We start from the raw sequence: 24290 nt of genomic DNA, 5'->3' as shown, positions 1-24290 counted from the left end.
GCACTTAACCATTACGCCACCAGGGTTTCCTTTCTTATAGCACATATTATTATTAGTTGTTTCCAGACATATCTTCTCCATTAGGTTAAAAGCTTTTTGAAGATAGAGGCTATATCTCACTGATGTTTTATCCTCTGTGCTTAGCACACAGTAGGTACTCTGTAAAGCTTATGGAATGAATATATAAATGATTATTCAGCCCTTACCATGCCTATCATCCTATGGACATTTTCTTATGTTTATGAAGATGTGACAGGATAGTATGTTAAATATGCATGTATTGCTGAGAAGGCTGTTTTGGAACCAGAGTATCCTAGAGTGCTTTTAGAATCTGGTGACCTACAAGGAAGATACCCTATGGTATCTCAGGCCTCTTCTGGCTCAGAGATTTGATGGCCTTTTTATTTCACTGTAGAGAGTTTGTGGTGTTTCTTAAGTAAAAACCTAATAGAATCTAGAATCCTTGATATACAAATGTCTTTGTTATTTCCTATCAGAAAATTTGTTTTTCAAAAGCTAAATTTTCTGAGTTACTTGCATTTTTACAAAATAACTCTTAGAAATGTAGTCAATCACTGGAAAGCATATTATTAAACTAAGACATCAGCAAAAATTGCAAAGTAAGGGACTCTGAAAATTCTTTCCTCCATGAAAGCAATGAGAAAACTGACAGGAATTGTCAGAATCAACTCTTTCAGAACTCTGGAAATTAACCAAATGTTTGCAGCAATCCAGGGAGCATTTATTCAAGAAAAATGGCTAAATTTGTGTAAGAACAGCGAGCTTTGTGGTGTTTTTAAGTTTCCCTAGTCTCATCTCTCACTCTTCAGCTGTATGGTAGCCTTGAAAAATCAATAGTCTGCAATCACGGTGAAAACCAGCAGTCTGGGAGCCAACAGAGGAGGCAGAATGGAATTGGAGCTCTTCAAAGCTTTGTTCCCAGAGAATTGTTACTATTCGGCCTGTCTAGTGGTTCCCTGGAAGACCCCACTTGGCAAGGCTGTATTTATTGGATCTGACTCAGAGCTCTCTGAGTACAGAAAGCCTTTCACCTGGGGACTTCTGTCAAAAACAGAGGCAGTTGGTTAACTTCACAGTTGCCTGAGGTGGTGAATAACAGTTGGGGCTAACAATAGGCAACCAAAAAGCTTAAAAGGAAAAACTGGGGAATGCAATGTCCATAGGGAACTTTGAAAAGCTTAAATATATTCCTGGGACTCTAGAAGGCCATGTGCATGCATAGGGCCGTGCACATTTCCAGGGCTATGCATATGCTAAGGAAAGACCTGAGAAGGCCCTAAACTCTCACCTCTCTGGCTGACCTTGAGCTCTACACAAGCAGAAAATGAAGGCTAAGGCAGACTTGTGAACTGCCTGGCTGTGTGTTGAAGGCATGCTCCAACCTGCATACAGAGCCCCTTGCAAAGACTGGGAGATTTTTTGGTTCCAGGTGTTTAAGGAAATCGTTGTGCAATAATTAGCTGACCACTAAGCTAACTGTACAGAGACTTCAGTAGCCACACACAACAAAGAATAAAGATTTTATAGAATTAGCTTAGAAAAGTCATTAAGCCAACAAACAGCAACAACAACCTTGGGGAGGGGGCAGAATCTGATTTCTGGAGTTTCCACATTACATTATTTAAAATGTCAAGTTTATAACAAAAAAGTTATGAAGCATGCAAAGAAGCAGGAAAGTATGGCCCATATACAGGAGAAAAAGCAGTCAGTAGAAACTTTCCCTGAGAAATTCCAGATGTTGAACTTAATAGACAAAAACTTTAAATCAGCTATTTTAAATATGTTTCAAAGAGCTAAAGGAAACCATGTCTAAAGAATTAAAGAAAGGTATGAGAATGATATCTTACTAAATAGAAAATATCAATAAAGAGATGGAAATCATAAAAAAGAACCAAATAGAAATTCTAGAGTTGAAAAGTACAGTGATGGAAATGGAAAATTCAGTAGAGGGACTCAGCAGATTTGAGCAGGCAATAAAGAATCAGTGAACTTGAAGACAGGTCAATTGAGATGATCCAATCTAAGGAATACAAAGAAAAAAGAATAAAGAAAAATGAACAGTGTCTCAAATATATGTGAGACACCATTAAGCATACCAATATATATGTAATGGGAGTCCCAGAAGGAGAGAGTGGGCAGGAAGAATATTTGAAGAAATAAAGGCTTAACATTTCCCAAATTTGATGAAAAACATTAATTTACATATCCAAGAAGCTCAATGAATTACAAGTAGGATAAACTCAAAGAGATTTATACCTAGACACATCATATTCAAACTGTCAAAAGCCAAAGACAAAGAGAGAATCTTGAAAGCATTAAGAGAGAAGTAACTCATGAAGTATGAAGGATCCTCAATGAGACAAATAATGATTTTCATCAAAATCCATGGAGACTAGAATGCAGTTGGGTGACATATTCAAAGAGCTGAAAGAAAAATACTGTCAACCAATAATGCTGTATCTGACAAAACTACCCTTCAAAAATGAAGGAGAAATTAAGACATTTTGAGATAAACAAAAACTGAGAGAATTTATCACTGGTAGACCTTCCCTACAAAAAATACTAAAAGGAGTCCTTTAGGATGAAATCAAAGGACACTAGACAGCACACTGAATCCACCTGAAGACATAAAGAGCACCTTTAAAGTTAACTACATAAGTAAATATAAAAGGATAAATGCGTTTTTTTTTCTTGTAACTCTTCTTTCTCCTATCTCATTTAAAAGACAATTGTATGAAGCAATACTTTAAAAAATTTTTTTTATTATTTTGTTGTTGAGAATATACACAGCAAAACATACACCAATTCAACAGTTTCTACACGTATAATTCAGTGACATTGATTACATTCTTCAGGTTGTGCAAGCATTCTCACCCTCCTTTTCTGAGCTGTTCCTCACCCACTGACATAAACTCAAAAAAAAAAAAAACCCAAACCAAATCCAGTGCCATCGAGTCAATTCCGACTCATAATGACCCTACAGGACAGAGTAGAACTGCCCCATAGAGTTTCCAAGGAGCGCCTGGCGGATTCGAACTGCCAACGCTTTGGTTAGCAGCCGTAGCACTTAACCACTATACCACCAGGGTTTCTGACATAAACTCACTGCCCTCTAAGTTTCCTATATACTCTTTCAAGTTGCTGTTGTCGAGTTGATCCTATATAGATAGTTCTTAAAAGAACATAATGCTCAAGGCAGACATTCTTTACTATTTAAGCTAAACTATTTGTTTTTAAGAAGACTTCAGGGGATATTTTTGGTTTAAGGTTTAAAGATTATCTCAGGGCAATAGTTTCAGGGATTCATCAGCCTCCATGGCTCCATGAAACTTTGAAATTCTGCTCTACATATTCCCCCTTTTGATCAGAATTCTATAAAATCTTTGATCAAAATATCCAGTGATGGTAGCCGGGCCTCATCCAGTTCTTCTGGTCTCATGGCAAAGGAGGGAATTGTTCATGGAGGCAATTAGCCACACATTCCATATCCTACTCCTATTTCTGACTCTCCGTCTTCTTCTGTTGCTCCAAGTGAATAGAGACCCATTGTTATGCATTGGATAGCTGCTTGCAAGCTTTTAAGATCCCAGGCACTACACAATGAATAAAAAAGTAGAACAGAAGCACTAAACATATTATTAGGACAATTAACTGGGATGTCCCATGAGCCCATGGCCCTAAATATCCAAACCAAGGAACCAAATTTCATGAGGTGTTTGGTTGTACATAAGCAGCCTCAGCAGCTACTATTTGTGGTTGTTGTTGTAAATATATCTATCACAACTTTTGGAAGCAATATTTATTATTAAAGTGAAATGGAATAGGGTGAAACCTGTTGTCCATCAGACCTTGTGGAAGCTAAATCTTGGTCCACCAAACTGGAGTATTTCCAACTCTAACTGTATCGGCCCTATCTCTTAGGTAGGCCGAAAAGGCAGGGAACTCATATCAGGCTGATATCTGATTTGTTAATCTTATAAGGCAAGACAAAATATAGTTTGTAAAAAATAAAGAAAAGGGTTACTGTCAGAACTGATTGTGTTGGAAAAGAGATTTCACTTCTGCACCTCAGCCACTTCCCAGATTGCTTTTTCACCTCTCTGAGGTCTCCTTGTATAGGACCTACTTCTCTTTCCTCCTCAGACCTGCTGTATATAATCTCCCCACCTCACTGCTCTTTGCGCCTGTTAATCTCATTTTCCTATTCTGCCTTTCATTTGTTTCATACATGTGGCTTTGACTCAGGGCTGGCTATGGCCCGACATGCTGCATTCTGGGAGTCTACTTTCTAAGAGGAGAATCAGGAATGATAGCTAGGCCTGAGAAAGGATTAAGAGCAAGAATAAAATTCTTTGGCTACCATTTTGGTCAGAGCCATCCCAAATGAAGCAGGGCAGCTTTCACAGGCTTTAAAGGGGCTGTCCTAATTTGACCAGATAGCTGGGCAATGACTCACTGGGACAGGGTTGGTAATACAGAAATGGTGTTTTTTGGCCAGTACTAAAAAAAGCCCAAGGCTTATATGCATACATGCTGTACATTCAGCCAATGCCACCCTTCGACTCCCCACCAGGTCAATGCCAGAGAGGCTCCCACTTTCCTCCATTCCTCTCAAGCTACTTATTTTCTGAATTTCTTTCTCTTTCTGGGCTATACTTAATGTTCATTTTACCCTATCTTCTTCTGACCGTGAGGGGCAGGGGGTAGAGTGGGGAGGTACACAGCGTGCCTTTCCCTGCCTGGGTCCATCACCTCCTGGGGATGGCCTGACCTGGGTGATCATTTTTAGCCTGGTATTTCCTGGGCATGGGCCAGGAACTGAGGCCAGCAGCAGAGAGGCTAAGACAGCACAGACTCCCTGGCAGATTCAGTAGTGATGAATTTTCACAGGGGCATGAAATGGCCGTCTCATTTATAACGTCTTTAGGTTTGAAATATTGCGGAGACTGTAACCTTAATAATTAAAACTTATTGAGGAGAAAGGCTACTTAACACCCCCTTCCCCCTGCTCAGAGATTGGAATTCTGTAATATGTTTCCAAAAAGGCAGTATCTCTGGGATTTTTAAAGTGCTTTGTACAACTCATAATGTCAACTTCCAACAAAACATTTTGAGCAGGTGGACTTGTTTTCATGATCAGATGAGACTCATTTTATATATAGGGACATTTATTTCTATGACAACAACATACTGTAACCTAAGAGAACAAAAACAATTTGTCCTTTCAAGTGAGTTAAGCATATCCCACAGTGCCATTTATTTGCCCAGGGCTCTTAGGTTCTACTTTGGGAGAGTCCATACAGCTACTCATAGCCACTCTCTCTGAACTTCCCTCCCCATACCATCTGGGGAGCCTCCAGAGCTGGGAGGAGAAAATGTGTGCTACATGTCTTAGCTTAGAACTTGAAATATGTTTTCTCATAGAAAGGGCACCATAAACTATGAAATATACTACCATTTTTGTTTTTCTGGTTACAGGTTAAGATAGGCTTTTGTGGGCTGTCTTGCGAGCTTATTTACTACCTAAAATATTATTTCTTTTAGAAAATTACTAATAAAGAAGTTCTGAAATAGAACCCCTTCATAAGTCAGCGTTGATTCTTTTAGCAGGCCCTTTCCCCCACAGGTGGTACACATTAACCAGTTGCCATTGAGTTGATTCTGACTCATGGTGACCCCATCTGTTCCAGAACACAACTGTGCTTCACAGGATTTTTGATGGCTGTGACCCTTTGGGAATAGATCTCCAGGCCTTTCTTTAGAGGTGCCCCTGGGTAGATTAGAACTGCCAACCTTTCCATTAGTAGCCAAGCGCTTAACCATTTGTGCCACCCAGGACTCCCATATTACATGGTCATACATCCTGAAAGTGTGGCCTGTGAATTAATGGGGTTTAATTATATTTATTGGGTTACTTTATCTTGAGAGATAACCATAGTCAGTTGTGAATCTGAAAAACAAATGATCTTTATCATTAGCCTCAAGATCTTTCTTTATTGAAGCCATATGTGAATAAAGTGGCAAATAGAATTACTGTGAAAAATATTTGGTATTCATCTAAAATATTGCCATTTTCACAGTTGCATAATATTTCAAGCTTTCAATGCACTGGCTGCTATAAACCTCACAATACTCCATGTGATGTGGGTAGGAGGCAAGTATGCAGGTGTTATTATATCACCTTGATACACCTGTGCTAGAGATGCTAGGTAAGTGGCTATTTACAAAGATGGCCACATGAAAAAAAAAAAGAAAGACTTAAAGTAACTGTGGTCAAATCATTATTTAGATATAGTGACAGTGAGAAAGAGAAGATCAAAAGAGATGGTCAAACGTGATTAATATAAGTTTTTAAAATTTTACTTTGTTGTTGCGAACATACACAGCAAAACATATACCAATTTAACTGTTTCTACATGTACAATTTAGTGACGTGGATTACATTCTTCTAGTTGTGCAACCATTCTCACCCTCCTTTTCTTAGCTCTTCCTCCTCCATTAACAAACTCACTGCCCCCTAAGGTTCCTATCTAATCTTTCAAGTTGCTGTTGTCCATTTGATCCCATAGAGATAGTTCTGAAAGGAGCATAATGCTCAAGGCAGATATTTTTACTAGTTAAGCTGAACTATTGTTTGTTTTTAAGAAGACTTTAGGGGATTTTTAAAAATAATTTTTATTGTGCTTCAAGTGAAAGTTTACAAATCAAGTCAGTCTCTCACATAAGAACTTATGTACACCTTGCTACATACTCCCAATTACTCTCCCCCTAATGAGACAGCCCACTCTCTCCCTCCACTCTCTCTTTTCGTGTCCATTTCGCCAGCTTTTAACCCCCCCCACCCTCTCATCTCCCCTCCAGGCAGGAGATGCCAACATAGTCTCAAGTGTCCACCTGATCCAAGAAGCTCACCCCTCACCAGCATCCCTCTCCAACCCATTGTCCAGTCCAATCCATGTCTGAAGAGTTGGCTTCGGGAATGGTTCCTGTCCTGGGCCAACAGAAGATCTGGGGGCCATGACCACTGGGGTCCTTCCAGTCTCAGTCAGACCATTAAGGCTGGTCTTGTTATGAGAATTTGGGGTCTGCATCCCACTGCTCTCCTGCTCCCTCAGGGGTTCTCTGTTGTGTTCCCTGTCAGGAAAGTCATGGGTTGTAGCCGGGCACCATCTAGTTCTTCTGGTCTCAGGCTGATGGAGTCGCTGATTTATGTGGCCCTTTCTGTCTCTTGGTCTCATAATTACCTAGTGTCTTTGGTGTTCTTCATTATCCTTTGCTCCAGGTGGGTTGAGACAAATTGATGCATCTTAGATGGCTGCGTGCTAGCGTTTAAGACCCCAGGCGCCACTCTTCATAGTGGGATGCAGAATATTTTCTTAATAGATTTTATTATGCCAATTGACTGAGATGTCCCCTGAAATCATGGTCCCCAAACCTCTGCCCCTGCTACACTGGCCTTCGAAGCATTCAGTTTATTCAGGAAACTTCTTTGCTTTTAGTTTAGTCCAGTTGTGCTGACCTTTTTAGGTGATATTTTTGATGTAAGTTTTAAAGATCATCTCAGGGCTAATTAATATAATTGATATCACTAAATTGTACACGTGAAAAACATTGAATTGGCAAATGTTGTGTTACATGTATTTTTACAACAACAAAAAATAAAATTGTAACAATGTTACCTGATGAAAGGTCCGTGCCCTGGAGCAGTCAAGCCAAGTCGGAAAGAGTGAGAAAGTTTTTTAGGAGATGTGTACATCACCGGGGACTCGGCAGCAACACAGGCTGTCTCTATGGAGTCCCAAAGAGCAATTTTACATCAGATCTTATATAGAATCTTACAAGGGTTAGAAGTGTATTTGTAGTCCCCAGATGGCTTGGCCAGAGGAGTTGTTCATGACAAAATAGTGACAAAAGGCTCTTTATCATACTAAAGAGATACATGCCGGACATCTCTTTATCAGGCTAAGGATATACCTGTCAGACACCTGGGTTCTGATTTTCCTGTGGGGGGTTGTAAGTCACAGGTGGTCAGACAGAACAAAACAAAGCTATTTGCATCAGATTAAAACAAAGAACGAAGTCATTAACATTTGGTCAAAAAGTAATTAACAAAATTATGTGAAGGAGGAGGCTGGCAGAGGAAGGAGAAAAGCTTATACATTCATTATGGCCTTAGTTATGTCAAGCTCTCAGTTGCCCATTTTGAAAAGGAGAAAACATGCTGGGGAGTATTGGGGTCACAACAACACCAACAAAAGAGATGGTCAAGAAGAAATCCCTCTACTAAATAATTTTGAGGCCTTGTCTTTGTTCCTCAAGGCTAAGGATTTGCTTCCATTACAATTTGAGCTGATGACCTTTCATACTCAAGACAAAGTAAACCACAAAAGTAAGCCCCCTTTCTATTAAATTTTGCTTAAGTTTCTTTCCTCTCCTTTCAGTTTTATCCAAGTATGAAAACCAGATTACTATTTTCACTGACTACGTAGAAGAATTTCCAGATACAGATGACCTGGTATGGATTTTAGGGAAGCAGCATCTCCTGAAGACAGGTAAGGTTTGGTAGGATTTGATTGTGAGAACCCAAATGAAGTGGGAGCCTGAGGTTAAAGTCCTATTCTTTTTTCCTCCTTGGATTGTCAGAGCATTGTCTTGATCAATGGTAATGCTACTCAGAGGTGGATTTACCTTGCAACCAAATTAGCTTAAGCCTGAGGCTTGGCGCTTGCATGGGCCCCTTCAAAGGCCCTGAGAGACCCTAAAAGTATGTTTACATGGTCATAGATTTTTGTACAGTTTGTAAAAGTAGGATATTTTTATTGTTTTTCTTAAAGGAGAAGCCCCAATTCTTTTAAATTAATTTATTTATTGTGCTTTAAGTGAAAGTTTACAAATCAAGTCAGTCTCTCACACAAAAAGTTATACACACCTTGCTATGCATTCCCAGCTGCTCTCCACCTGAGACAGCACCCTCCTCCTCTCCACCCTGTGTTCCCTGTGTCCATTCAACCTGCTCCTGTCCCCTTCTGCCTTCTCATCTCACTGCCAGATAGGACTTGCCCACATAGTCTTGTGTGTATACTTGAGCCAAGAAGACAAGCCCCAAATTTGATGAGCCTTGGGTTTCAGAAAACATAGATGCACTGCTGGTATCACTAATCTGTATCTAGTTTTTGTTACTGGGCTACATACTGCTCATGCCTCTCACATTCATTTCTGTGCAGATAAAAATGTTGCCACCCAGGGGACTTCCAAACAGCCCAGGGCTGTCAAAAACAGTATCAAGATTGTAAAGTCTGAGAAGTTTGAGCTTTTTTGCTGGGTGTAGCTCTTAGTTTATTCTGGTTTTATGTAGAACTCTTAGCCAATGCAGCTAGATGGAAAGGAAGCTGGAATTGTCTTCTCTTTCCCTCACATTCTTATAGATTGGGAATGACCTTTTAACCTAAAACTACTAGTGACCTCAGCATCCATATAAAACCTGAGCTTGGGAAGAGGCCTCTCTGAGGTTTCTATCGTTCTGAGGAGAGACCTTCTTTAGAGGCCCTAGCATGGAGTGAGAACAAGAAGAAGCTGATCAAAAGGGTGGGAGAGCCCCAGACAGACCTGGAGAAAAATGTAGAGCAAAATTCTAACTCACAGAAAAACACCAGACTTACTGGCCTGACAGAGACTGGGGAAACCCTGAGAGTATGGTCCCTGGACACCCTTTTAGCTCAGTAATGAAGTCACTCCTGAGGTTCACCCTTCAGCCAAAGATTGAACAGTCCCATGGAACAAAATGAGACTAAATAGGCACACTAGCCCTGGGGCAAGGACAAGAATGCAAGAGGGGACAGGAAAGCTGGTAATAGGGAACTCAAGGTCGAGAAGGGGAAAGTGTTGACATGTTGCGGTGTTGCCAACCAATGTCATAAAACAATATGTGTACTAATTGTTTAATGAGAAGCTAGTTTGTTATGTAAACCTTTATCTAAAGTATAATTAAAAATAAAAGGGCAGGAGAGGAAGCTAGACATTTTCTGGTTCTCCTGAGTCTAGCTTCATTAATGTGTACAGAGAATTGTGAATAGTGGAGAGAGCCCAGGGCTGGCAATTAGGAGACCTACATTCAGATTCTTCCATCTCAGAATAGTTACTTTATCTTTCTGGGTCTGACTTCTCTCACGAGTATATCAAATGAGGGGATTGGAGATCAATTCTTCTAGTTCTGCAAGCCATGACGACATGAATCCCCAGGTTGCCAAATATGCTCATATTCAAATGCTATGTTGGGGATTTCTTTCCAAAGTGAAATTATTGTTAAAATTATTCCCCCAGCCTTTCTAGCCTATGGGCAAGCTGGAAGGAGTAGAGAATGTCAGAGGAAGGAGTGAGTGGTGTAAGCGTTTGAAGGAGGGGTATGGAATAGCACCTAACATTGATCACAAGTTTACTCTGTGCCAGGTGCCATCTAAGCACTTTACATGTATTATCTTGTGGAATACTCACAACAGCTCTATGAAGTAGGTATTATTATTTGCCCCATTTTACAGATGAGGAAACTGAACCTCAGAGAGGTTAAGTAACAGGATTACACAGCTGGAATTCTCATGAACTCCAGACTTGATAGAGCCCTGGAGGCTGGATGAACCCCTGAAACTGTTGTCCTGAGATAATCTTTAAACTTTAAACCAAAAATATCCCCTGAAATTTTCTTAAAACCAAGCAATAGTTTAGCTTAACTAGAAAAAAAGAAAGGTCTGCCTTGAGCATTATGCTCTATTAAGAACTGTCTGTATGAGATCGCATTGACAGCAACAGCTCAAAGGGTAGACAGGAACGTTAGGGGGCAGTGAGTTTATGTCAGTGGGGAAGGAACAACTCAGAAAAGGAGGGTGAGAATGCTTGTACAACTATAAGAATGTAAACGGTGTCACTGAATTGTACATGTAAAAACGGTTGAATTGGTATATGTTTTGCTGTGTATATGCTCAACAACAACAACAAAAAATAAATTATATATATGTGTGTGTGTATATATAAAAGATTACACAGCTGATAAGTAGCAGAGGCAGGGTTCAAACCTAGGCAGAGTATGACTCTGGAAGTCTTACTCTTAACCATTATACATCTGCTTCCCAATATGTGATAGGCACTGGGAATGAGAACCCCAACCCCACTGCTGTCGAGTCGATGCCGACTCATAGCGACCCTGTAGGACAGAGTAGAACTGCCCCATAGAGTTTCCAAGGAGTGCCTGGCAGATTCAAACTGCTGACCTCTTGGTTAGCAGCTATAGCACTTAACCACTACGCCACCAGGGAATGAGAAGTGGAGGGGAAATACAAACAGATCAACTTTCTGATTTGTTCAAAGGAAAGACAGGCAAGGAAATAAATTTAATAAAATAATTTAATAAATTATTGGTAAAATTTTAAATTTCCCTCTCTTCTTTTAAAGTGCAGTGGCTATAAGTTCTATATAGAAGAGTAAGAAAAATAGAACCACATCAAAGAGCAGATGAAAATGCAGAAGTCATATTTGAGGCCTTCAAAGTAAATTTTTGTCATAAAATACAAGAAGGCATGCTATAAAAAAAGACAGAAAATCATTTGTGATGTTCTGCATCCATTTAGATTGCAGATGCCAGTTCTACTAGATATCATGGATTAATTTTTTCTATATTTCATTTGCTTAGCAGAGAGATTTCCTTTTAAGTTGCACACACACACACACACACTTACACAGACATGCATCTAGTTTTAGATAACTAACAATGGGTACCAATAAGAAATCCAACCAACAGTCATCATTCAAGAACTGATTGCCTTATTAGTAGATCATCCAGGACTCATGCTTTTCCTATTCCTTGTCTTTTGGTTGTGACCCCAGTATTAGTACCTGCCAGTGCAATGGAGCTCAGTGAGAAGGAGACAGGAACCACCCAGCATCACTGTACGAGTCAGTAGCTCTGGTCAAAACATATGTGGGGGGAACTACTGAAATTCTTTGGCTAAAATGAGATTGGGTTTCCTATGATTTTTCCTGGCCTCATACCAATGGTTATTTGAAAATGAGTTAATTTGTCGTTGGCCCAGAAATCAAAGGCAGATATTCTTAGTTGGAATCTGGTGATTTAACTTTAATTTCACATTTAATTACAGAAAGATCTAAGCTGTTGTCCGATATAAGTGCTCGTCTATGGTTTACATACAGAAGGAAATTTTCACCAATTGGTAGGTATATCATTTGTTGTACTGGGCTTTCTTCCTCATAAATACCTTGTCTGAGGTATCAGTGACTTCACAGAAACCTCAGAGTTACCAGCTCACTATGGCAGTTTGATTTAAGGGAGCAAGTCAGTCTTATGCTTCATCTAAAAGGTTCCATTGCTGATGTAACTCATCATGTGTGGTTCTGTAGTGTTAATGTGCAATGCCCGTATATTTTTGAGCCCACTTCCAAGTGTTCAGGCACTAGATGGTATTACTTGTTTTATGTTAGAGAGCAAAGAAAAAATTCAAATAAACCTTTAATTTGGATAAAAACCTATTAAATTACAGTGTACTGCTTTGTGGGGTTACTTGATTACTATTGTGCCTTGAAAGAAAGGAAATAATTCCTTTTTTTCCCCCTATGAAATGAAATTACTTTGCCACTGGGGGATAAATTATGATAGATTTCCTTGGAATTAATTCTAAGTTGTTAGAGTACCAGCTGCCTTCTAGAAAAACGACAGCTTAATAAACTAAGTGAATATACTCCCTGTAGAGAAAACTTGTAAAATGTTTACAAGTAGGATGGCTTCTTCCTAGTATTATAGCCCTGTTGGAAAAGGTCAGCAAATTCAAATGGTGGAATCTACACTGCACAGTGGAAATCTGTTTGACTCATTTTGATGCAGAACTGGACCTATTAACTGGAGTGAAATCAACCTTTCTAATAACTGCCAAAAATGAAATCCACACAGGCATTTTTTGTTTTCCACAGGAAGTACCCAACAGTAAAGCGAATGAATAATATATTGCCTACTGGTTCTAAACTGTTAACTTGCTTTGGGTAAGGAGCTCTTTGCAAAGCTGGAAACCATTTACAGTTCATCTTTGCCAAGATTTTGGCAATAAATGATGTCTTCTTTATATGGGCCTCATTGCATCTTTTCTATGCTAACCTGGCCTGTAATTCCATCATTAGCAAGAGCCAAAGGGCTCCCTTTCCAGCTCACAAATTGGCTCGGTCTTCCCCATCTTGCGGTAGCAACTCTTCTGACCCAAAACAGAAGGAAAGGGGCCACCTTGGTCCAATTGTCTTACAAGGTTGCTGACCCCCTTTAATGTTAGTCTTTTCTCAGACCGTGCTTATATCATACTTTTCCACTTCTATGTTGGGAGAAGAAATCCATTACAGCAAAATATCTCCTCTGCCATCCAGTTTATCTGATTTCATTGGTGACTTGAGAAAGAATACTGAACTCACTCTGGCCACATGCATGGGATTTTCTTTACATGAACTATCCTTAAAATGGAACCCTTCATCTTATTTATTAAACTGGTTGTGCACCTTCTAAGGTATAATGCATTTCTAATTTATTAATATTGTTTTTAATTATACCCATACTTGTAGTACCAAATATTTGTATCATCCTGTGTGGCTTGTAGAATACTTTCACAGGTATTCTGTACAGCACCTACTTGTAGTAGGCAGGATATATGCTATGAATCCCAGTCTATAGATGAGACCTGGATTAGGTAACTGGAGCTTGGTCTTCTGATGCCTAATCTAGTGCTCTTCCCTTTATTTTACGTTGCCTTTCTTGCTGTTCAGATCTTTGTAATGTATTCTAGAACAGTCAAGAGTCTTCCAAATAGTTTTGACCATTTTGATGATTATCTTTGATAGCATCTGTTCTCTAACTAAATTGAGATGGGCTTCCCTGAGAAGTTCGGGGTTGTGGAAATGAGCTGTGCAAGGCAAGGTTGGTCAGACAGATGATGAAATGGGATGGACTAAGTGATGGTAGCCACACATGGCAGTCATCTACCAAAATTGCATGCATACCAAGGAATCTCCAAGCAGAAAACCTAAGGGGCAAGTGTTGTTTGTTTCTTTTGTCTTTAGCCCTAGCACCCCTTTTGTTTAAGTCAGCATTATCTTTGCAAGTTCCAACTCTGTACCTAAATTCTCTTTGATCTCTGGGTATATCTCTTGCCTCCCTTTTCAGAATGTGTGTTTGCATGTCTTGAATGATTCCCAAATATGCTGATGCTTAGGGGAAGGGCAATTAAAGGAATCCATATTCATTCTCATCCCTTTTGCCAACAGGGGGAACTGGCCCTTCCTCTGATGCTGGCTGGGGATGTATGCTACGCTGTGGACAGATGATGCTAGCTCAAGCCCTCATCTGCAGACACTTGGGAAGGGGTGAGTTACATTTGTCCTCTAAACTGCCTCAAAGGAGTCTGAAGTGTCACTTGCTGCTGTCAGTTTAACATTGATGATGAGCTTTAGAAACACTTAGTAACAAAGCTGCAGGTCCCCAAATGTCCTCTGAACACTCAAGTGGCTGGCCTGACAAGTCAACAAAGCCCCTCATAAGAGGAAACAGCTGGTATTTCTTTGTGACTCACCAGGGCAGAGAGAGTTCTTATTCTGGGACAGAACTAAACTTTGAGGCAGGTGTGTCATTAAGAGTTTCCATCTATGCTATTGTTCAAGTGAATCCTTAAAAAATCAGATGACAAAGTAAGCAGGAAGAAGGGTGTGGTGGTGGTAAGTCTGTTTCTTGACCTCATTTAAAATATATGCCTGGTGAAGGATGTAAGTGACCTAAAGGAAGTGCCTAATGAGGGAGCTGGTGTTATTTTGGTTTTGGTTCACTAGGGATGCTCACTTGATGGGAAGGAATCCTTAAATTAACTTCCTTAGGAGGCCACTTCATTAAAAACCTTTTGGTTCTTAATGAAACTCTTGAGTCTTTGCTTTCTTAAGAAATGTGCGTGCTTCCCTGTTGGCATCTGAAGGATGACCTGGGCTGGATACCAGTTCAAGCACTTATCCATTTTAGCTTGGGAATGAGAAAGTGAAAGGACACCTTGGATAAGACTGGGCTGCTGAACTTATTGGCTGTTGCTAATTGAGATTTAGAAGTATGGAAACGTCACTCCCTTTTCCCCACTGTGCAACTTCACAGATCCTGCTGCAGTTATCAGAGAGGATTGGAAAGGGGTCTGGGGACATTGGAGGGCTTATTCCCTTCCTTTCAAGGAAGCTAAGAAACGTTGAGATCACCTTAGTCCCTCTTTAAGTCTTGGTGCCACCAAATATCCTATGTCTGCTTCCACTGGGCAGTGTTACAATTTCTATTCTACAGATGAGGTAACCGAGGCTCAGGGAAGTGAGGTGATTTTGCCCAGGGTCAAAGAGCCAGAGAGTATAGATTTGGGCATAGAATTTAGTTTTGGTTTCTTGTCCAGTGATTTTTCTACTGTGCACATACTGCTTTGTGCAGATCCAGTCTTCCTGTAACTTTTTCTCATTTATAAAACACTTCAAGATGATTATTCTGGAACGAGTTTTGTGGGGACCAAACTGGACAAAAATCCCCACAGTCAGCAGTCTCAGTTGTTTAAATATAAAAACAAGTAGCAGGAAGAATTTGGAAATAGATCTTATAGCTAAGATGAAATATAAGATGTAATTTTATAAAAGAGGTATCTTGGATCGTTTCCCGTTCAGTTATTTTAAAATTGAGGTGGGGTGTTCACTTATCACTGTCATCGGTAAATATTATTTAGTGGCACTTAGCAGCTAAGCAGGACTTCCCCAGACTTGGACAATTCCGTAGCTAATGAGAAGAAGTTGGATGTCATTCACCCTCTGAAGATTGTGCTGGATATGACATTTAAAACTTTGGTTTCTGAAATGCTAGAGGCAAAAGAAAACTGAAGACTCTGGAGATAATGGCCTTTGGCTTCAAGTATATTTCAGCCATTAATTCAAACTCTCAAACCTCAGAAGAGAAATTTATATCTTGGAAACAAACTAAACCTCAGAGTTATACAGAGTTCCTTGAGCTGAGGGAATAGGAGTAGTGCATCCTGTTCACAGCAGTGATTATGTAGAGTTTTTTTTAGTTATCGTCAGTAAGTGATAAGTGGCCTCTATAGAATTTGAGGGGCTATACCTAAGGCATGGATGGGGTCCCTATAGATGTAGTTATTTTGGCTTTGGTCTTGAGGAAGCCTTGTACACTTGATAGCAAAGGTATTTGTTTTTCCAAAGGTCAGTGTGAACCTTTTAAAAGGTGGTATAAAAATGGTAGCATGCATTTTTTTTTAAAGCTTCTTTAGTTATAAATTACGTACAGTTCCCTGTGAACTGTTGTGTGTCAAAATATCACTTCCCCCCATGAGAGGCTTTTGGCAATGCTGCCAGAATATAAGGACAAAAGCCATTGCTGTCTGTGTAGAGATGAGACGCCATGACGTCTGGATTATATATGGATATACTACGGGGCTTTGTGGTGACCTCCTGTTTACCGAGTAGCTGACTAGAAAGGCCTTCGTGATGCAGTGTTTTCACGTTATAGTTATCCAGCTCCAGCCCTTGGGCTGAGTCAATTCATTGGTCAACTCCTTGTTTTGCTTTTACTTTATACCCACTGGGCCTTTGAAGGTAATCAGTTTCCCAATGTCTTTGTCATCAAATTAAAGGTACTTTAGGAATGTTCTAACTTGATTATTCTTGAATTCTTTTGTTTTCCTTCTAACTTCGTAGTTAAACAAAACAGCAGAGAGGTAATAAATACTTATAAAAATAATTTATTAAAACCATTTTTTTCCTAAAAAGACTGGAACTGGGCGAAACAAAAAGAACAACCCAAAGAATACCAACGGATCCTCCAGTGCTTCTTAGATAGAAAAGACTGTTGCTATTCTATCCATCAAATGGGTAAGGCTATATAGATCAACAGTTTAAAGGCAATACCTATACCTGCTTCTCCTCTTCCCCTGCCTTGTATGTGGCTCTACTGAGTTACCTATCTGCTTGGCTATTTATGCAAAAAAAAATTTGTGGCTTACTGGAAGTTCTTTGGCTAACATGTTTATTTTTTTCCCCACATAAAAACAGCACAAATGGGTGTAGGAGAAGGGAAATCAATTGGTGAATGGTTTGGACCAAATACAGTTGCACAGGTGTTAAAGTAAGTAAAACAGTTTGATGTCCGCCTTATTCTCCTGTCTCCTATACTTCCTTCCCCAGCCAACTCTTCTCTCATCAGCCTAATTATTCTTGCAATCCCACTAAGCCACCCCTACTGCTAAGCCATCAAACATCTGTACCATTTTCCTCGGCCAGTTCTTTGCAATGCGTACGTGTGAACATCTATCTTGGTATATCGGGGTTGTACTCATTTGTACCAGCATATGTGGACGTCCACCAGGAATCATTCAGTATTTCACCCTACAGATTGCTGCTCACTTGCCAGGGAGCCATCAGCCTGGGGGTCACTTTGAAGCCAAAGAGTTCGTACTAAGAGGTGGAGGCTGAGGTAGCCTAGGCAAGAAATGGACTCCCACCCTGTATAGTATAAAAAAATGATTCACTTATTCAGTATATACTGAGTCCCTCCATTTTGCTAAGTGCTGGGCAAATAGAAATAAACTAGACACAGTCCTTGCCTCAAGGAGCTCACTGCCTATTCCAGGAGACAGAGTCTACCATGATACTTTTGCAGTTGTCCTGTTAAACTCCAGAATTCACCTCCCACAACCAGAGGTGAGGTAGAGTGGCCAGAACTAACATTTTGAAAGTGAATAGGGTAAGTGGCACGGGCACCTTCACTCCCAGCCCACATCACCTGTGGTTACTCTCTTTCTTGATAGCCTGTCCCTGAAGGAAAACTCCATTAGGGCAGAAATTGTATTTGTCTTGTTCACTCCTGTAACACTAGCATATAAAACTGCCTGTCACTCATAAGTTCTCAATAAATATTTGATGAAGGAGTGAAAATGGCAGCCAAAATCTGGGGCCAGATTTAGGGATAAGAAGATTGAAACCAATCTGGACTCCTTTGGTATAGCAATTCCTGGGCACTCTGGAGCGCATAATTATAGGAACTACAGGTAGTGTGCGATTTACATAATATTCGAGTTACTCTGACTACACTTAAGACCATCTGAGGTTTTTTTTTTTTTGGTACATCTTATCATTAATAATATGTACTACATACAAGGTTGCAGTGTGTAATTTGCTGATGTTATCATTCACAGATGTTCAATGTTATGATTTATAAAGATACTGATAATAAAAGACAATAATAATAAAAACTAAAAAAATGAGATATTCGACTTATGTCAGAGCCAACTTCTGCTGGAGTTTTTGAAACGGAACCCCGTCTTAAGTCGGGGACTACCTGTACTGCATGCAAAGTACAGATGAGGCACTGTTTCAATTATTTGCCAATCTGCAATAAACTAGAATGCTTTGGAAATGTGTATGTGTGAGGGGAGTAGTCTGAATTTTCTGGGTACTCAAGTAAAACCTATATCTTGGTTTTATTCTTTTCTAGCTACAACATCTCTGAGACCACTTTCTTGCCTTTTTAAGCAGTGCCTTTGGGCATCATGGATTTGCTCTTTGCTAAGTGAGAATCTGGAAACCCTAGTGGCATAGTGGTTCTGTGCTACGGTTGTTAAACAACAGCGTGGCAGTTTGAATCCACCAGGCGCCCCTTGGAAGCTCTGTGGCGCAGTTCTACTCTGTCCTACAGGGTCACTATGAGTCGGAACTGACTTAACGCCAATGGGTTTGGTTTTTTGTTTTTAAGTGGAAATCTGGCAGGATTTGAGGGAGCACCGTAGGAACCCATGGTAGAAGGTATTAAAGCGTAGAATAATTGTGCGGAGCCCAAAACCTGGCTTGATTTTTAAGTGACATCTCTCAGAATTTGCTTCTTCACAATTTTGAGGTTTCCAGCAATGAACAAATAGAAATATAATTTTTTATTGTATTGTAGATGAAGGTTTACAGAGTAAACTAGTTTCTCATTAAACAGCTAGTACACATATTGTTTTATGACATTGGTTAACAACCCCACGACATGTCAACACTCTCCCTTCTCAAACCCGGGTTGCCTATTACCAACTTTCCTGTCCCCTCCTGCTTTCTAGTCCTTGCCCTTGGGCTGCTGTGCCTCTTTAGTCTCATTTTGTTTTATGAGCCTGTCTAATCTTTGGCTGAAGGGTGAACCTCAGGAGTAACTTCAGTACTGAGCTATAAGGGTGTACGGGGACCATACTCTTGGGGTTTCTCCAGTCTCTGTCAAACCAATAAGTCTGGTCTTTTTTCTGTTTTTTTGTGAGTTGGAATTTTGTTTTACATTTTCCTCCAGCTCTGTCTGGCACCCTCTGTTGTGATCCCTGTCAGAGCAGTTGGTGGTAGTAGCCGGGCACCCTCTAGATGTACTGGACTCAGTCTGATATAGGCTGTGGTACTTGTGGTCTGTTAGTCCTTAGGACTAATCTTTCCCTTGTGTCTTTGGTTTTCTTCATTCTCCCTTGCTCCAGACAGAAAGAGACCAGAGGAGTATCTTAGGTGGCCACTCACAAGCTTTTAAGACCCCAGACGCTACTCACCAAAGTAGAATGCAGAACATTTTCTTTATAAACTATGTTATGCCATTTGAGCTAGAGAAACAAATTTTTTATGATTGTACTCTATCTTGTGGAGCCCCAGTGTCACAGTGGTTAAGCGCTTGTCTGCTAACCAAAAGGTTGGCAGTTCGAATCCACCAACCACTCCTTGGATACCCTGTGGGGCAGTTCTACTCTGTCCTGTAGGGTTGCTATGAGTAAGAATCCACTCAACGGCAATGGGTTTTTTAATGAGTACTCTATCATTATTATGGGAAAAAGACGATATGTTAAAAAGAATGAAATAAAAGTGTAATGGTAATTAACCCCTTCCTGGAAGCTACTTTGGTTTGGGAGACAATGTGTTTTTCTTTTGTCCAGTGGAGACTGAGCTTTACACAAGAATCCCAGCAGTAGTCAGGTTAAATGTATCTTAGACTGGCAAGAAGAGAAGAAGGTAAAGGCGAATAAGCAGGGTATTTCCCTTAAAAAACATCAGATAATCTCTCTTTTAAAAGGATTTTTTTTTTCTAATCTCCCATGAAGTCATACAGTTCAGCATGTTCTCTCTTCAGTAGCTGATCAGTCAGGCCCTACAGAGAGTCAATCTTTAACCTAAGTCTCCTTGAGCAGCAGTCTCACTGCATTTGGGGAGGGGTGGAGGAGATCATACCTCTCTGCATTTTCCTGGGGCTTATTCTCCACATTCTCTATGCTCTGAAGCAGACACACACACACACACACACACACATGCTTATTTATTTATTGTTGCTGAAAATGTACACTGCAGAACATATACCAATACAGCAGTTTTTACAGGTCTGATTCAGTAACATTGATTACATTCTTCAAATTGTATGACCATTGTCATCTTCCTCTTCCAAATTGTTCCTCCCCACTGACATAAACTCACTGCCCCCTAAGCTTCCTATCCAACCTTTTGAGCTGCTGTTGTCAATTTGATCCCTTATAGTTCTTTAAAATGTACACAATGTTCAAGGCAGATGTTCTTTAGTAACTACCAAATATGTTTTTTATGATAGTCCCCCCCGCCTTTTTTTTAAAAGCAGTGAGCCAGAATGTCTTCTATTTAAGAAAACAAACTCTCTTGGGAGGAGATGGATTCATAACTCCGATTTCATCCAGTAGGAGTAAGGTCCTTTTGGGAGGTAGACTTTCTATTTTGTAAAGCAGAGCAGTCTCCTTTTTGAGGTTCAGATCCAGTGACTGTGGCATTCTCTAGGTCCCTGGTCAAGGAATGTCTCAGAGCTCTGACAAAGGAGCCGGCGCTGAGGTGAACACCGGCCCCTCTGTGGCTCAGCATTTGGTGACTTTAGGGACATTGGGCATAAATTGTACTGCTTCCTGCTGATATTTCCATCTTCCCCAATTGTGACTTCATTGTGTGTTGCTTTTGCAGAAAACTTGCTTTATTTGACGAGTGGAATTCCTTGGCTGTTTATGTTTCAATGGATAACACGGTGGTCATTGAAGATATCAGTGAGTCCCAAGCCTGTTTACCTTCCCGGTTGGTGGGTGAGGAGTTCCTTCCTCACCGCTCAGAGAGCCGGGGCCCTGGAGAGACTCTCTGGCCTGCCACACCAGAGCATCAAGCTTAAGAGAGCACGAACAAACAAAAAACAAACCAGTTGCCATCCACCCCATATGTTTTAGAGTAGAACTGTACTCCACAGGGTTTCATGGCTGTCATCTTTTGCCAGGCCTTTCTTCCGAGGTGCCTCTGGGTGGGTTCAAACCACCAACCTTTCAGTCAGTAGCCCAGTGCTTAACCATTTGCACCACCCAGGGACTCTTTAAGGGAGCAAAGGGCTCTGGTTAGTCATTCCCTGTGCCATTTTTTTTCTCTTCACTTTCAGCTTTCTGACAGGGAGAAAACAATGAGAGGGCCCTTGCTGCCCCTTAGTGAGGTGTCAGACCTTTTCCCTGAAGGGACCCAAAGTGCATAGCATCAGTTAAACCACTAATAGGTCTTTGATGCAGGCCCCATGAGTCAGAATTGACTGGGCAACGCCTTTTTTTTTTTTTTTTTAATCTTTGTCCAGCCTTGGGCTCCATGCCCATGGAGGTTAGAGAAACTTAAAGATACAGTCCTGTCTCAAAGGCCCTTGCAGACTAGTTGAGAAATGAGATTCTCTCTATAAGCTCATAATATCTGACGGAACTAAACAAGTGTTTAATGAAGACTGAAGTGGGCAAGGGCTGAAGGAGTGGCCTGGGTCTCATGAAAGAGGTGGGAACAGCCGCTCCCTGGTTAGCAGGGTGGAGGACATTCCAGGCAGGGCATGTCATGTGAAGCCCCCCCCCCACTTAGTATTACCTTTGGAGTCTCTTCTAGGGCTGGATACCCCCTATTTACCCAGCTGTCTTTTCTTCTGTTTCTAGAAAAAATGTGCTGTGTCTTTCCCTTGAGTGCTGGTGCAGCTGGTGAAAGCCCCCCAGCTTTTCCGAGTGCTTCCAGCCAGAGTAAGGGCACTTCTGCATGCTGCCCAGCCTGGAAACCCCTGCTGCTCATTGTGCCCCTTCGCCTGGGCATAAATCAAATCAACCCTGTCTATGTTGACGCATTCAAAGTAAGTCGCTCCTTTTCCCAAGCCCACTGCCACCTGTCCATCACACCTCCATGTGAGCACAGAGATCCGTGAGCAGCAGTCCACAAGTGAGTTGAGAATCTTGCATTCTCTTTCCCTCTAGGAGTGTTTTAAGATGCCACAGTCTTTAGGGGCATTAGGAGGAAAACCAAATAACGCCTATTATTTCATAGGATTCTTAGGTAAGAAAAGAGGAATCACAAGTAAGTCATTGGGGGCCAGGGGAGAGGGGGGTGAAGGTTTGCATGGAAGCCCAGGCAATTCCGTTAGTGGGCCCCCATCTAGCCCAGGGATGGATGCCGCGGTCAGCCTGCTCTGTCTCCAACCTGATCTAGGGAGAGTAACACTTGTGCGTGCCTGATGGAGAGCAGATCCCCTTTCAGTGCCTCTACTTCCTTGCTTCTTGATCAGATGGTTCCACAGCTCGCCCCAAGGTCACATCATTGCCCCAGCACATCTCTCTTCTTCCTGTGGGGCCAGGGCAGCACTTTCACTCCCTTAGCCTTGTGAACACCTCATTGATTGGCCAGGAGCAGTTCTCTGGCTTCCCAGACCCATGCAGCTGGGCCTGCTGGCTCATTATCCTGCATGGGAATTAGATGAGGCAAAGACTAGGTATCCCTCTCCTGACAATGAGGAGTACGTCTTAAAACCACTAACTTCCTAATGCGGGTCCTAATGAGCAGCCTGGCCTTTGCTGCATGGTTTGGCGCCTCTGGCAACTCAGCCACCTTACCCACCAGCTGTGACCAGGGACATTTAAGGCCCTAGGAACAGGAGGTGAGCTAGCCCAGTGCTTCTCAAACTTTAATGTACACACGAATCTCCTTGGGAGCTTATTAAAATGCAGATTCAGTAGGGCTAGGGTGGGGCCGGAGATTCTGAATTTCTAACTGGGTGGTGCTCTTGCTGCTGGTCCTCAGACCACTCTTGGAATCACAGCAGCCTAGAGATCTGGTTAGTGCTGAAGGAAGGACAGGAGTAAGGGAATGAGGTAGCTGGGGAAGGCTGGTACACACACCTCTTACAGGAGTGGAATGGTCTGAAACTGGTCCGCTGGAAGTTATGAGTGTAGATTGGTTGACAGTGAGGGAGAGCCAGAGCAAGGGTGGGGGGATGGCCTGAGGGGGTGTGCAGAGGACAGGGTGGAGATTGGCTTGGTCACCGCCGCCCCCCCCATCTCCTCATTGGAGATTCAGGGAGGTGAGGTGACACGGATACAGACGGCCCTGGGTTGGCATGCGTGCCCCTTCTCCCCACAGTTGCTAGCCGTGTGACCAAAGGAAAGGATTATACACTCTGTGGGTCTCAGGTTCCTTTTATGTAAAATAGGGCTAACACCTGCCTCAGTGTGGTCATCTCACAGTAGAGCACTCAGCAAAGCCAGGCGTATATAGTATGCAGTCGGTAAAAGGTGGCTCCATCCTGCCTGACCTACCACATCTCTTTGCTTGCTCCTTCTTCCTCACTTTAGTGTGCGTATGGGGGGGAAGGCGGCGGCGGGGGTGGGGGGTCCACACAATTGTTGCAGCTCTCTAATGCTGCCATCTACTGGTCAATTGTAAGAACTACAGTTTAATAGAAAATCTGGAGATTGTGGTGGAGGCTTTTCTTTTTCTAAGTACAAAATCCAGGAGTTAGATTTATATAAATTTTGACGTTCCCTGTTTCTACGGTTTTAGGTTCTTGTCAGTGAAGGCTGCAAAATTATATTTCCTATTGTTTGTGCCTGAGGATGAGGTGGACATGGATTGAACAGTAATTTGGGAGGGATCTCAGTGTATGTGTTTCTCTGGCCCCCCTGGCTTCCCTCATTACAACTTACCCAGAGAGAATTTGCTTAGCTGGCATAGCCCTCCTGTTCCCTGAAGCCGCTGGGTTGGGGTGACTTTTGTGAAGTCTGACTTAAAGAGGAGTGAGGCAAGCCTCAGTTGTTTAATAAATAGCCCAAGATAGAGGTCCACACAGTACCTATTTGCCTGTTAACTTTTATAAATCCTTCGCTTGTGACCCCACAGTCTCCCCAGGACCCCTTTTCTGACTC

General features: G+C 41.5%; 1 protein-coding gene across 3 annotated transcripts in view; it reads left to right on the top strand.

Moving 5' to 3' along the window:
* ATG4A (autophagy related 4A cysteine peptidase) overlaps nt 1-24290 on the top strand; it is a 63070-nt gene that overhangs the window by 31561 nt on the left and 7219 nt on the right. For all 3 annotated transcript variants that reach the window (XM_049873264.1, XM_049873266.1, XM_049873265.1), the window contains exons 2-9: nt 8463-8573; nt 12168-12239; nt 14326-14424; nt 16852-16953; nt 17134-17206; nt 21058-21137; nt 22041-22228; nt 22350-22428. In XM_049873264.1, the coding sequence (XP_049729221.1) occupies nt 8463-8573; nt 12168-12239; nt 14326-14424; nt 16852-16953; nt 17134-17206; nt 21058-21137; nt 22041-22228; nt 22350-22428 (804 nt within the window). The remainder of the gene's footprint in view (nt 1-8462; nt 8574-12167; nt 12240-14325; nt 14425-16851; nt 16954-17133; nt 17207-21057; nt 21138-22040; nt 22229-22349; nt 22429-24290) is intronic.

Source organism: Elephas maximus, chromosome X (genome assembly GCF_024166365.1).
Source record: "Elephas maximus indicus isolate mEleMax1 chromosome X, mEleMax1 primary haplotype, whole genome shotgun sequence".
Lineage (NCBI taxonomy): Eukaryota > Metazoa > Chordata > Mammalia > Proboscidea > Elephantidae > Elephas > Elephas maximus.
This window is presented reverse-complemented; position numbering and strand designations above follow the sequence as displayed.